Source organism: Kogia breviceps, chromosome 8, assembly GCF_026419965.1.
Source record: "Kogia breviceps isolate mKogBre1 chromosome 8, mKogBre1 haplotype 1, whole genome shotgun sequence".
NCBI lineage: Eukaryota > Metazoa > Chordata > Mammalia > Artiodactyla > Physeteridae > Kogia > Kogia breviceps.
This window is the reverse complement of record NC_081317.1, coordinates 20,675,223-20,691,284: the sequence shown is the minus strand read 5'-3', so window position 1 is coordinate 20,691,284 and position 16,062 is coordinate 20,675,223. Positions and strand designations below refer to the sequence as shown.

The window sequence follows — 16,062 nt, the reverse complement described above, 5'->3', positions numbered from 1 at the left end:
ACATTTACTCTGGAAGTTTACTTGACATTTATCTAAATCCCCTCCATTCAGGTTTAAGTTATTCATAATATTTAAAGGGGAGTGGTAACAGAACAACTAAAAAATATCTCCTTAATCCACAATCTTATAATTTCATGCCCATTTAATTGAAGGCATTCTGAGGGGTTCAATTGGATGAACTTGTCTATTTGGGAGAAAATGCATTACAAATAACTATCGTAAATAACAGTCAGGGGAAAGAGCAGGATGTGGAAAAGGGAATCAGCAAACATTTTCTCTAAGGACCAGATAGTAAATATTTTAGGCTTTGCACGCCAAGAGGCAGAATTGAAGATATTATGTAGGTACTAATATAGTAATAGAGAAAACACATTTCCAAATTTTCTGATAAAATTCAAAATATAATATTGAGGACATTTTTTTAAAAAACACAGGCCTATTAATGAGAAGAATACAATTCTGTTTTAGAATAAATAACATTTTGCTTAATTGGGGTTAAAAATTAGTGTTTCTAATCTCACATCAATTGCAAATGTTCTTGGCTCAGGGTCTATACACAAATAGGCAGGGAGCTGAATTTGGCCTGTGGGCCATATTTTCTATACCCCGGTATAAAAAATATGGTTTCAATAGTTAAAGTATTCCTGGATGTTCTGGCTGAAGTTATAAGAAGAGAGGGGAAAAAAGAGAAGTGTAAGGATTGGAAGAGATACACTGACATTACTTGCAGATAATATGAGCATATATAGGTACCTATAAAGCCAACAGAATCCACAACGTATTAGGACTAATTTTATTATAACTAATGAAAAATTTCATCAAGGTAGCTAGAGAGATCAATTTACAAAACTCAATAACATTTCTCTATACCAGCAAAAACTCATGATAATAACTAATAGTTAAAAAAACAAAAAAATAAACAACAACAAAAAACCTGTGAAAGTATATAGGAATTAACAACTGAGAATACACCAGAAGATCACCAAGGAGAGAACTTTAAAACTCTAAGAAAAGACATAGAAGATGATCTGATTACATTTATAGACACTGGGCTCACTTGGTTTTGGTCCAGGGAGCCCCGTGTCAGATTTCGACCTCCAAAACTGTAATATAATAAACTTGTGTTGTTTGAAGCCATCAAATTTGTGGTTATTTGTTGCAGCAGAAACTAATATAGGACCCATTTCTCCTGTCCAGCTGGATGCCAAGAATAGAGCTTCCAAACTGTATCTTTGATACAGCAGCAGAGTTTCCTAACATAAATTTTTAACTCTTGGAAGGGAGTGTAGCACATATGATCTACTGTGCAATCTGAACTCACACTTGCCTGCATTTGCAATATTATTTTGTGGTGCTCTTTGCAGTAGACTTATTTCCCTTCCTTTAACCGACTCAATTTGTTTTCAGGCCCTAAGAATGTGTTCATGGGCAGTGAGGTGGTAGTAGGGTGATAAGGAACTAATAAAAACACAATTTAGGATTTCCATATGATGATGGAAAAATCCCCTATGGCTGCGGTCCCCAACCTTTTTTGGTAACCGGGACTGGTTTCGTGGAAGGCAATTTTTCCACGGACGGGGCACGGCGGATGGTTCAGGCAGTAATGGGAGCCATGGGGAGTGATGCGGAGCGGTGGGCAGCAGTGGGGACCCATGGGCAGAGGCCCATGAAGCTTCGCTCCCTCGCCCGCCGCTCACCTCCTGCTGTGCAGCCTGGCTCCTAACAGGCCGAGGACTGGTACCGGCCTACGGCCCGGCCAGGGGGTTGAGGACCCCTGCCCTAGGGGACTTGGCTGTGAGCTTGGCCCTCCATCCCTGAGCAAAGTGGACCAGGAAGCAGTAGAGCTCCCAATGATGGCTGATTCCAAGATGGGCTGGGACCTGGCACCCTTTGCTGCAGTGCTTGCCCCTGGACAAACGTCTCCTCCCACAACAGAATATAAAGAAACGATAAGGGGCTGAAAATAGCCGCACACATGCACAGTCAGGGTAATTAGGAACAATAAGATACAAGAAAGTCACAAACAAACTGCCATTTCCGAGGTGCTAAGAGCAAAAGCAGGGTACCGCACGTGATCCCTGCACACAGCCTCACCACGGGGGTGGGCGGACCACCTAAGCCGCCCCTCCTGCTCAACCTGCAGACCCGCCCCTGTTGTTATCCTATTGAAGGAACGAGCTCGTCCCCTCTCCGGGAGAAAACAGGGCCACCTGTTTCTTGTTTTCACTCCCTCATGCTGCAGCAAGCACGAGACCCAGAAAAGCCTTGCTTGAATTCCTTGTCTGGCTTCTTACCAATTTCTATCGATTAAAGAGTCCGAGGACCCAAATCAGTAACAATTCCACCGTAATTTTCATTTGATCCCTGATTTCTGTAGATATTCTAGAAAAATAAAAAAGTTTTGAAAGCTCAATGTCTTTCTCTCTGTCTTTTGGATAAAATGATAACTGCTTTGGGTTGACATTAGCAAGATGGTGGAATAGGAGATGCCAGCCGTCCTAACCCCACAGACACACCTATTTTAACAACCACTCATGGACATGAATACCTTTATAAGTGTCCGGAAGTACAACAGAGAGGTTCTAGCACCCAGATAGAGCAAAATAATTGAAGAAAGTAAGAACAGTTTCACTTTACCTGCATCTCCCCTCTCCCAAGGCGGCGTAGCACTGGTATCTCTGAGAGCTTGTTAGAAGGTGGAATCTCAGGCCCCACCCCAGACCTGCTAAATCAGAGCCTGTTGTTTAACAAGTTCCCCAGGTGATTCGTATGCACATTATAGGAAGAGCTGTGTTATCTTACATATAATAGAAATCCATAAATAATGTATTGCATTGTTCTGTGTGTTATTTTAAAGTTATATATGGGACTTCCCTGGTGGCACAGTGGTTAAGAATCCGCCTGCCAGTTCAGGGAACACCAGTTTGAGCCCTGGTCCGGGAAGATCCCACATGCCACGGAGTAATGAAGCCCGTGCGCCACAACTACTAAGCCTGCACTCTAGAGCCCGTGAGCCACGGAATCTAATAATCCCTTTAAAATGCATGTTTCTTGTTAATTAATTCAACATAATGTAGGGACAGGATATAGGTACCCAGTCCATGGCTTGTTAGGAATGGGGGCCACCCAGCAGGAGGTGAAGGGCGGTGGAGTGAGTGAAGCTTCATCTGTATTTACAGCCTCACTCCATCACTTGCATTACTGCCTGAGCTCTGCCTCCTGTCAGATCAGCAGCGGCATTAGATTCTCATAGGAGCGTCAACCCTACTGTGAACTGTGCATGCAAGGAATCTAGGTTGCGTGCTCCTTATGAGAATCTATTGCCTGATGATCTGAGGTGGAGCTGAGGCGGTGATGCTAGCACTGGGGAGCAGCTGCAAATACGGATTATCATTAGCAGAGAGGTTTGACTGCACACAGACCATAATAAATCCATTGTTTGTAGACTCATATCAAAACCCTATCAGTGAGTGGCAAGTGAAAACAAGCTCAGGACTCCCACTGATTCTGCATTCTGGTGAGTTCTATAATTATTTCATTATATATTACAATGTAATAATAATAGAAATAAAGTGCACAATAAATGTAATGTGCTGGAATCATCCTGAAACCATCCCCCTGCCCCCGGTCCATGGAAAAATTGTCTTCCACCAAACTGGCCAAAAAAGTTGGGGACCCCTGTTTTAGTGTGAAAAAGCAAGGCAGGTGTAAATATCCATATTCACTTCCAACCAACAGATAATTTGGGTTTAAATGCCATTCTTAGATCACTTGCAGAATGATTACATATCGTTGTCACTTTATTGTCATGATAAATCAATTTACTTACTCATTAAAAAGATGTGTACTTCAGAGTGAACAAGTCAATCATGTGTGATTGAGATTTTTCTAGTACACTTAAAAAAACTTTTAGATCTCAACCAAGTTGTCCAATATATATGTTGTTTTTGGGAAACATGATTTTTTCAAAGTTCTTCTTAGTATGAATCTTCTGATGCTTAATAGTTCTGTAACTATTGTTGAAGCTTCCCATGTTTAGTACATTTATAGAGTTTCTAACCTATATGAATTCTATGAAGTGTAATGAAATTTTGATCACTGAATTAAAGTTTTCTCACTCCATTAAAAGTGTTTCTGTTCAATATGAATTCTCTGATGAACAATGAGAGTAGATTTCTTGCTGAAAGCTTTTCTACAATCACTGCATTCATAGGGTTTTTCTCCAGTATGTATTCTATGATGTACAGTAAGGTGTGACTTCTTGCTAAAGGCTTTTCCACATTCAGTGCATTCATATGGTTTGGTCCCAGTATGGATTCTCTGATGCACAATGAGTTGTGATTTCTGGATAAAAGCTTTTCTGCATTCACTACATTCATAGGGTTTCTCCCCAGTATGAATTCTCTGATGTTCAATGAACTGTGAACTCCGGATGAAGGCTTTCCAACATTCACTGCATTAATATCTTTTGTCTCCAGTGTGAGTTCTCTGACATACAATGAGATCTGACTTCTGAATGAAGGCTTTTTTACATTCATTACATTCAAAGGGTTTCTCTCGGGTATGAATTCTGTGATGCACACTTAGTTCTGACTTCCTGTTGAAGGCTTTTCCACACTCATTACATCTATGGGGTTTCTCCCCAGTATGAATTCTCTGATGTACAATGAGCTGTGACCGCCAGATAAAGGCTTTTCCACATTCATCACATTCATATGGTTTCTCCCCCGTATGAGCTCTTTGATGAACACTAAGTGTTGACTTCTTGATGAACGCCTTCCACATTCATTGCATTCATAGGGTTTCTCCCCTGTGTGAATCCTCTGATGAATAATGAGGTTTGACTTCTGGATGAATGCTTTTCCACATTCACTACATTTATAGAGTTTCTCTCCTGTATGAGTTCTCTGATGTACAGTGAGCTGTGACTTCTGAATAAAGGCTTTTTCACAGTCATTACATTTGTATGGTTTTTCCCCAGTATGAATTCTCTGATGTACAATAAGTCCTGACTTTCCACTGAAGGCTTTCCCACACTGAATACATTTATATTTTTCACTTGTTAGAAATTTTGGTTGTGCAGAGAGGTGAGACTTATGTATGAAGGCTCTGATGTGTTCATTAGATGTTCTGTTCAGATGAACTACTTCCCACAGTGCATTATATTCTTGGTCTATCTCCTCAGTCAGTGACTTATTGTTAATAAATGTAACTTGATTCAAAAGCTTGTCTTGGTTTTCCTGGTAATTTATCTCATCTTCAAGTTTCCAGGCTTCAAAAACTGAGTATACTATCATGTTATGGAGTATTACTTCTTCAGAAATGCTCTTCTGTGGAGCTAATTCTTTCATTTTTGATCTAATTTCAAACTCTAAGAGAAAACCCACGTGTAAATAATGTTATTTCTCTCTCGAGCTTTGAGGAGCAGAAAACACAAAAACAAAAAATAAAGGTCTTCATTTTAATGGAAATAGACAGAAATTTGTTAATGAGTATGTTCAGCTTTTAAATTTAAGAATATGATATTAAAACCCAAAGACAGAAGAAGGAACAGACATAAAAAGAAGTGAGCAGGAGAGCAATGGAAAAAGCAGAATTGATGAGCTCAGTGTCATGGTTCCACACAGCCCCACACACTTCTGTCCCATCTCCACTCCATCACAAGGCTCTGTGAGGAACAAAGGCAGACCAAAAAATAACTTCAGGAAGACAGAGGAAGCATGTTAGCAAAGGGGACTGAGAGTGAGTGATGTGACCAGCAGAAAGATTAAACTCACAGTAAATATAAAAATGTTTTATATGTAACCAGGCAGATTAGAGCACAACTACAGGGAGAGGATTTCAAAGTACATGCATCTTAAAGGGTCAGATGACATTAAAAAGGCACAAGATAAGATAGGCTCTATTTAAAGGGGACAGTCCTCAGAAGAATAGGCAGTTTCAAAGGGAGACAAAAAGCAAAAAAGAAGGAAGAAGTACCCTCTGGTAACTGCGTGGTGGCAATGGGGAAAAGAAAAAAAAGAGGAAATTTAGGGTCCTGGAAGACAAAAGAGAACCACAAAACCAGAAAGCTCAAAACTCCTCCTTAATCGCAGAAAGGAAGGAAGGGAGGGAGGGAGAGAAGAAGAAAGGACTCTGCTCAAGTCCCTGAACTTTGCTATATTAACAGAAAAGGGATCAATAAAATTAGAAATCTTATAAAAACACTGTGATATGATAAAATGAAAAGAAAAAGTAAAGTCCATAGAGAACTATTACATAAAATTAGGAAATTAATTTGTGCAGAAATAAACAGAGGAAATTGTCCCCTTCAAAAACTTGCCATGAAACAGAGGAAAATTTGTTTGAACTCCAAGCAGAATTAAATATACTAAAACAAGCATATCAGGACACGGAAAACCACCATGAGTCAGAACTTCAAAAGATAAAAACCAAAATGAACAAAAAACAGGGAGAAATGAAAAAGAATTGATTGAACTCAGGAAAAAAAAAATGGAAGATTAAATTACAAGGTGTGGTCAGGAAGAAAAGAAGGGAAATAAAAATTTAATAAGTGGCACTGACTAAAGGAAAGAAAACAACCAAGATAATAAAAATGATATAAAGAATCAGATTAAAATGGTCATAGAGAACACAGTGGAAAAGGAAGACAGGAAAAGAAGGAATAATATTTCTATTACTGGAGACCCTAAAGAAATTTTTAAAGAAACAAACAAAAGATTATAACTCCAAGACACTTTACACTGAAAGGTGACAAAAACAGAAGGTAATTAGAAAGAATATGAATATCATTTGGTAAGTTACTTTGAAAGACAGCATACCTAAGAATGCCTGAGTGCATGAGGAGAGGAGTATAAGCCCACTTTGAGAGAATGGAGTGCTAAAGATATTAGTCAAAGAGATGCTAACTAGTTAAGAAGTGTCCTAAATATACGGGCTAGATAAGATTTAGAGTATAGGTAGGAGGATTACCTATTTCTCTAAAAGTCAACTAAAGGAAAAGGATTATGTGGGTGTTTGATATGTAGCAGTGTCATTTAGGTATTCCACAAACCCATGTCAATTATTTTCAGCCATTTGTAAACATCTGTGGCCTTCAAGAATAATTTCCTAAAAAATACTTCAAAGACAAACATATCACTAATCAATATGAATCTTCCTTCCCTGCCTCCCATTTGCCAGGTTCTCAACTTACCTGAATAGGCCCAATTAGACATTTCTCCCTCCTCCATCCATGGTTCTCCTTGGTTAAACAAGAAGACTACATCTGAATTCAGAGACTGATACCCTGTTTATGGGAAATAATATAGGACTTGGGTGTTAGTGCATAAACTGGCCAACCTAAAACTCACATCCATTACATATGTACCAGAATGGCTAAAATTTAAAAGACTGACATTACTAAAGGTTGATGGAACTCTACTACATCGCTAGTATAATATAAATTGGTATAATCTCTTTGGAAAACTGGTAGTATCTACTAAAGCTAAATATATATATGCCCTATGATCCAGAAATTCTACTCCTCTGTATATACCCAATAGAAATGATATGCTTATTTCTACCAGAAGATATGTATAAAAATGTTAATAAACACTTTATAATTTCCAAAATCTGAAAGAACCCAAATGACCATCAACAGTAGACTGGATAAATTGAAGAATTATTGTATACTCATGAAACAGAATACAATACAACAATAAGGAGCAACAAACTACTGTCACATGCAATAACATGAATGCATTTCACAGATATTACGTTAAATGAAATATGCTAGACAAAAAAAAAAAAACACCTTACATACTGTGTGATTACACTTACATGAAGGCCAAGAACAGAATTAATTTATGGTGACAGAACCACAAGTTGTTATCTCTGAGGAGGTAGGTAAATGGTAAGGGGGCGGTTCAAGGGAGCCTGCTGGGGTGCTGGAAATATTCAGTATCTTGATCTGAATAGTGGTCAGGTAGGTGTATACATGTGAAAAAATGCATCAGCTGTGTAATTAATATTTGAACACTTTATTATATACATTATATCACAATTAATTTATAAAAACCAAGAACGTCGGCCCAGCCCATTGTCTTCAGCCTCTGAAGAATGAGCAGGATGCAGTACTCATTTTCTTTCCATCCAAGTTCACTGGAGAGGTAGAAGCACAGTATTTGGTACTCAAAATTAATATATTTTTTTTACCTTTATAGGTTGAAATGAAGCTCTTTAAGCATTCAGAGACCCAGTAGCTTTTAGTAAAATATAAAGGAAAGGCAGTTGATTGGGTACTATGGTGGGTTTAATATAGCCCCATAAATTCTTTGACATGCTTCCCTTCAGGAAGTAGAGCTTATTCTGCACCCCTTGAGTGTGGGCTGGACTTAGTAACTCACTTCTTTTTTTTTTTTTAATTTATTTTTTTAACATCTTCATTGAAGCATAATTGCTTTATGATGTTGTGTTAGTTTCTGCTGTATAACAAAGTGAATCAGCTATATGTATACATATATCCCCATATCCCCCTCCCTCTTGCCTCTCTCTCCCACCCTCCCTATCCCACCCCTCTAGGTGGTCACAAAGCACTGAGCTGATCTCCCTGTGTGATGCAGTTGCTTCCCACTAGCTATCTTCTTTACATTTGGTAGTGTATATATGTCAGTACTACTCTCTCACTTCCTCCCAGTTTACCCATCCCCCTCCCCATGTCCTCAAGTCCATTCTCTATGCGCCTTTATTCCTGTCCTGCCCCTAGGTTCATCAGAGCCATTTTTTTTTCTTAGATTCCACATATATGCATTAGCATACAGTATTTGTTTTTCTCTTTCTTACTTCACTCAGTATGACAAACTCTAGGTCCATCCACCTCAATTTCTTTTCTTTTTATGGCTGAGTAATATTCCATTGTATATATGTGCCACATCTTCTTTATCCATTCATCTTTCGATAGACACTTAGGTTGCTTCCAAGTTCTGGCTATTGTAAATAGTGCTGCAATGAACATTGTGATACATGACTCTCTTTGAATTATGGTTTTCTCAGAGTATATGCCCAGTAGTGGGATTGCTGGGTCATACGGTAGTTCTATTTTTAGTTTTTTAAGGAACCTCCATACTGTTCTCCATAGTAGCTGTATCAATTTACATTCCCACCAGCAGTGCAAGAGGGTTCCCTTTTCTCCACACCCTCTCCAGCATTTATTGTTTGTAGATTTTTTGATGATGGCCATTCTGACTGGTGTGAGGTGATACCTCATTGTAGTTTTGATTTGCATTTCTCTAATGATTAGTGATGTTGAGTATCCTTTCATGTGTTTGTTGGCAATCTGTATATCTAGTAACTCACTTCTAATGAACACAAGAAGGTAGAAGTGATCATGTGTGATTTCAGAGACTTGGTCATAAAAGGCACTGTGACTTCCTCCTTGCTCTCACTCTATCTAGGGGAAATTAGTTGCCAGGTCGTGAGAACAGGCCCACATGACAAGGAATTGAGAACTCCAGCCAATGAACAGCAAGGAACTAAGGCTCCTGTCAACAGCCACGGGAGTGAGTTACCTTAGAAATGGATCCTACAGTCCCAGTCAAGTTTTCAGATGAATGCAGCCCCTGCTAACATCTGACTACAACCACATGGGAGACCACAAGCCAGAACCACCCAGCTGAGTTGCTCCATATTCCTGACCAACAGAAATTGTTTGTAAGAAAATGTTTACTTTAAGCCACTATAATAATTGTTATACAACAATACGTAACTAATATCAGTACCCTCTGAGCGAAGATGTTCTTACCCACTGAAACAAGATTGCTATAGTTCTCCAGCATCACATCCTTGTACAGGTTTCTTTGAGCAGAGTCCAGCTGTTGCCACTCCTCCTGAGTAAAGTCCACAGTCACATCTTTGAATGAAACAAATCCCTGTAACAGAACATTCCTATTAAATCTAAAGTGAAAAACACTGAGTGATGTATAAGAGATGTATGAGAAATAATTGCTGTTTTTGTCATGCAGGGTTCAGCACAAAAAGTTAAAGAAAATGTTTATCATGAGGCCAATTTTGGGTTCTACTATGTGGGAGAAGTCAAACTCCTATTAGAAAAACTTTGCCATTGAGAATCATCCATTCTCTTTCCATCAAGCATGTATTAAGCACCTATGTGACCAGCACTATTTGGTGCTCAGGATACAAATATGAATAAAACACAGCAGGTTTACAGACTAGTAGATGGAGGCAAACAAGTAAGTATATAAATGCTATAAGATGTTAAATAGGTTATGACAGAAATAGGAAAGAAAGAGTGATTCTATTTTGGGCTTTGTAAAGTTATACAAAATGAATAATGAAAAATGTAAAAATAAAAAATTTTAAATGTAAAGATAAAATAAAAAGTTTTTGAAACATAAAAAATGAATAGTGTATTCTCTGGTAACCTGTGGAGGAGGGAGAAAGATCATTCCAGATGAAGAGTGGAGTAGGAAAAAGGCATGTGAACATGAAGAACATGGTAAATTCAAGGACCTGTGAGCGCTTCAGTATAATGCTCTCAAACATCATTTATTCACATAGAGCCTTCAGAGGTTTTACCATATCTGCATATGACCTGCGCTATTATTGACTTAATAGTTTTAACTCAACAACTTCTTTACTTAAATAAATGTATTTTAAAAGGAAACAGCTAAAGGGAAAACCAGTATCACTTGTCAGAAAACGAAGATAACAACAACAGTAATCTGCAAAGCAAGTATATACTGGCAAAATGCCATGTATGAGATTTGCTTTAAAATGTGCAACTCCAGAAAACAAATAAATAAAAGAAAAGAGGAAAGATGTCAGATTGGTAAAATATTAATTGTTGAAAATATGAGGAAGTACAAGGGGTTTATTATACTGTTCTCTATATTTTTAAATATGTTTGAATTTTTCCATTAAAACACTTCAAAAAATTAAATAAAGCAGAAACCATTGTTTTTAAAGTTTAAATTAAAATAAAAAGTTTAAGTAATATTTAATCTACTCAATTTTTAAAAATGCATATCTAGACATAATGAGAAAAATGAAATAATTTTTGATCAGTTAGTAACAGTAAAGTGCTAATGAACTCACTGTTCCTTACTTTTTAAACCATGATTAAGTCCTACCTCAATAAGAGCACTCTATTTTAAAATTTGATCTTAATCAAATCCAACCAAGATACTTCTGAAAGACGGTGTATGAGGAAAGGAGAGGAATCAACTAAAACTCCTTGGTTTTTGGTGTAAGCAACTGCATCCCACTGAAGTCCAGGAGACAAGAAAGATCTGGTCTTGGTGGAGGGAGAGGTGGAATCAAGAATTCTATCCTATTACTTCAACAATAAAAAGACAAATGAGTCAATGAAAAAATGAGCAAAGAACATGAATAGACATTTCTGCAAAGAAGATATGCAAACTGACAATAAGCACATGAAAAGATGCTCAACCTCATTAGTCATTAGAGAAACAAATCAAAACCACAATGAGATACCACTTTACCCCAGTGGGATGGTTATCAACAACAAAACAGAAAATACAAGTGTTAGTTAGCAATGATGTGAAGAAACCGGAACCCTCGTAAATTGCTGTGCAGTTCCTACAAAAGTTAAACATAGAATTACCATATGACCCAGAAATTCCACTCTTAGGTATATACCTAAAAGATTTGAAAACAGGTACTCAAACCGATACTTGTATGCAAATGTTCATAGCATCTTTATTTACAATAAAGTCAAAAGGTACAAACAACCCAAGTGTCCATCAGCAGATGAACAGATAAACAAAACGTGGTATATCCATAGAGTGGAATATTATTCAGCCATAAAAACGAATGAAGTTCTGATACATGCTACAGCACAGATAAACCTTGAAAACATGCTAAGTGAAATAAGTTAGACAAACAAGGACAAATATTGTATGATTCCACTTGCACAAAATACCTCGAATAGGCAAATTTACAGAGTCAGAAAGTAGTTTGAAGTTACCAGGGGCTGTGGGAGGAAGGGAAGAATGGGAGTTATTGCTCGTTGGGCATAGAGTTTCTGTTTGGGGTGATGAAAGGGTTCTGGAAATAGTGGTGATAGATGCACAAATTGTGAATATAACTAATAGAACTGATTGTACACATAAAAATGGTTAAAATGGCAAACTTTATGTTATATATTTTTTAACCACAAGAAAATCTACTTGCCCCATTAAGCTCAAGGTATCTATTATAATTGACATGTACATGGCAATAATGGGTAGGCAACTGGACTTCAGTGGGGTGACAGTTGCTCCTAACAAAAACTGAGAAGCATGGAATTCAAGCTGAGAAAAGAGAGAATTAAGAAGTGGGGAGAGGAATGTAATGAACAGTGAAAAAATGGATGGTCAATTGATCAGAGGTCTGTACAGAACTGAAGAATTGCTGGAGTCAAGGTACTAGATAATGAGCTAGAAATAGAAATAATGGCCAACAACAATGAGAAGCCCGCGCACTGCAACGAAGAGTAGCCCCCACTCACCGCAACTAGAAAAAGCCCGCACACAGCAACGAAGGCTAACGCAGCCAAAAAATGAAAGAAAGAAAAGAAAGAAAATGAAAGAAAGAAAGAAAGAAAAAGAAAGAAAGAAAGGCCAGGGAGTGAAATGCTTGGAGCTATTGGTAATTATAAATCTGGACTATGACTATGGGAGTTGGTGGCTGAATAAAGCAAATGAGGAGATGCACTAGTACCAACGGTACTGTGACATTGTGATTTATAATAAAGTATATTTGGTCCTTATCCTGTTCCTGGAACAGAGCTCCTAAAAACCCTTGAATTATCGGTGAGGAGTGGGATAAAGGTATCTTTTGTTATGTTAATAAGGTATCTTTGGAAAGCACCTAAGTATGGGGGCTAGTTGCCAGGGAAGCCAACTGTGAATAGAGGGTGCTTTTTTTTTTTAGCCCCACTCCCTGATTTCTAGGGAGGGGAGCAGGGCTAGAGGTTGAACAAATCATCAGTGGCCAATGATAATCAATCACGCCTACATAATGAAGCCTCCAAGAGGAAAGGGTTCAGAAAACTTCCAGGGTGGTGGACCAGAATGCTTCCATGTGTCACATGCTGGTCCCCAACCTCCTTTGTTCGGGACCTATGTATCTCTTCCTCTGGCTCTTGATTCATATCCTTTAATATCCTTTATAACAAACTGGTAATCTAGTGAGTAAACTGGTTTCCTGGGTCCCGTGAGCCCCTGTAGCAAATAAATCAAAGGAGGGGGTGGTGGGAACCTCTGATTTACAGCCAGTGGGTAAGAAGCACAGATAACAATCTGGACTTGCAACTAGCATCCGAAGTGGAGGGCAGCCTTGTGGAACTAAGCCCGTAACCTGTAGGATCTGATGCTTTCTCCAAGTATGTAGTGTCAAAATTAAGTTAAATTGTAGGACACCCAGGTGGTGTTGGAAGACTGCTTGGTGGTATGGAAAAACCCACACATTGAAATTGGGTACAGAATTATAGGTACAAAACCCAGTAGTCCTCCCAGATATAGAGAACAAATTAGCGGTTACCAGTGGGAAGAGGGGAAGGGCAATATAGGGGTAAGGGATTTAGGTTATAAAATAAGCTACAAGGATGTATTGTACAACACAGGGAATACAGCAAATATTTTCTTTTATTTATTTATTTTAAACTTATTATTATTATTATTATTTTTGCGGTACGCGGGCCTCTCACTGTTGTGGCCTCTCCCGTTGCGGAGCACAGGCTCCAGACGCGCAGGCTCAGCGGCCACGGCTCACAGGCCCAGCTGCTCCATGGCATGTGGGATCTTCCCGAACCTGGGCACGAACCCGTGTCCCCTGCATCGGCAGGCGGACTCTCAATCACTGAGTCACCAGGGAAGCCCAATATTTCATAAAAACTATAAATGGAGTATAACCTTTAAAAATTGTAAATCACTATATTGTAAACCTGTAACTTATACAGTACTGTACAGCAACTATACTTCAATGAAAAAAAAAAAGAAGAAAACCAGTAATCCCCAAACTTTTAAAATCAGAAACCATGATATTGTGATATGATAAGAAATATATATTTTGGTCTTCTCCCTTGCTTGGTCATAGCTCCTAAAACTTTTGTAATTTCCTAAGCAATAAAGGTACCAGGAGCATCTTTTGTTCAAATATTTGATCTTTGACTCTGATTTTTTGACAGAGCTCCTAAAATTTTTGCAATATCCTGGTTGACAAGAGCATATTTTGTTCTAAAGAGGCGAATCTTGGTGAGACATTTTTCAGTTAAAAAAAAAAAAGCACACACATCAATAATATACACCTTAAAAACCCATAAGTTATATATAAGTAACTCAATACTGAGATATTATGATCATAAAAAGATATATAAGTAGAATTTCTCATCTTTTCTCTCCATATCCCAGGGGATCATCTTGCACATCTCCTAAGGGATGCATGCTCCTCACTTTGAACACTACTATGCTGAAGCTATATGCTACACAGTGGGAATAAACCAATGGAACATTATAGGTAAAAATCAAACCATATATACCTTCAAGTAAAAACATTTAAAACTGTATGACAATCACAACCACTAAGATGCTGACTAGTAGCTGAGTGATAAACCAACAGAAATTAGCAAATTCACTTGATCTCCACTATCCACCAAGCATGCTCACTTGATATACACTTTGAGGTTCTCAATCTATTGCATTTTAAAGGAAAAATATCTGATTATCTATTGGTCAAAAACTGCAAATTAAAATTATTTTAAATTTAATAAAATTAAAATTAGTGTTACCTTTAATGACATGAATCCCCTGGACTAATTTTACAAACTCCCAGAAATGCTGCTCCCCAAATTACAGATTTTATTCATGGATCAAGCCAGACTGTTTGACAGCTGTGTACTTGGCCCTCTGATTTTACTGCCTAGAAACTGAATTCTGCCTTGTTATTATGCCCTATACTTATTTGTAGAAATGGTTTAAGAAACAGCCAGGGAGAAAACTGCTATGGAACTTATCATGTGTTGGTAAATGTTAAGGACACTGACTACTACATCATATGCATGAAGTCCCATCAGGAGAATAACTTCAAACCTAAATGCAAAAAAATCTTTACTTTCTTCAAGAAATTATCACATTTAATGTACAATGTAAATCATATAATTGCAGATGGTATGCTCAACTTTAACTCTGAAAGATCCTACAACTTGTATGACTACGTTCCAAGTTTCCTTGGTCAGATCTTCTATTTTATTTTCCCCAATCTCTATTTCCATTTTTTCAGTTAATTGAATTAATTCTTTTAAACTGCCTCAAATGCAGTGGAAAACAAAACGGGGTATAAATAGCTCACTTACCTGAGACTTGCTCATTTTCTATTGCTCTTCAGAAGCAGTAGATGTCTGTACAGACAGAGCTGGGATGAGCAGGGAGGGGAAAAAGAAGATAGCTTTGAGAGTCTGAGCCTGCTCTGTGATTCCCACAACCATAAGCCTATAAACTCCTATGATCAACTACATAAAAGACGACCCTTTAGAGAAGGCTCCTTTCAAATATTCAGAGGGACCACAAAGAATTACACCGTGATAACATCAATCTATTAATTTCCAGTTCTGAAAGGTTCAGGACATGATGTTTTTCCTTTGAGGATGTGAATGGCTGTATTCCATTATATGTTTAGAAAGTTTTTCCTCCTTTGACTCTACAAATCTACTATTAAATATTTATTCTAAAAAAAATAGGCATGGATATACAAAAAGATGTATCTGCAAGAATATTCATCACAATGTTGCTTTATCACCTAGAAAGTATAAACCACTTAGATGTTTGACAATAGGGATTGGTTAAATCAATAACTGAAAAAATAGAATACTACACAGTCATTAAAAATGTCTTATAAAAGTACATACCTGGAAAAAGTTTTTCTTGATGAATTACAAAGCAAGAAAAATAAGTCATAAAACAATAAACATGTTAAAAAGAAATATATTTGCAAGAAAAAAGTGAATAAAGTGACATACATCAAAATGTTACGGTTATCTTTGGGTGGCAGGATTATAAGTGATTT

General features: G+C 37.7%; 1 protein-coding gene across 1 annotated transcript; it reads right to left on the bottom strand.

Moving 5' to 3' along the window:
- Positions 1–4,122: 4,122 nt before the first annotated feature.
- LOC131761537 (zinc finger protein 300-like) lies at positions 4,123–15,367 on the bottom strand. The gene is given in 5 exon segments (XM_067040182.1): positions 4,123–4,781; positions 4,784–5,371; positions 7,196–7,288; positions 9,782–9,908; positions 15,353–15,367. Coding segments are annotated over 5 exon segments (1,482 nt in total).
- Positions 15,368–16,062: the final 695 nt, after the last annotated feature.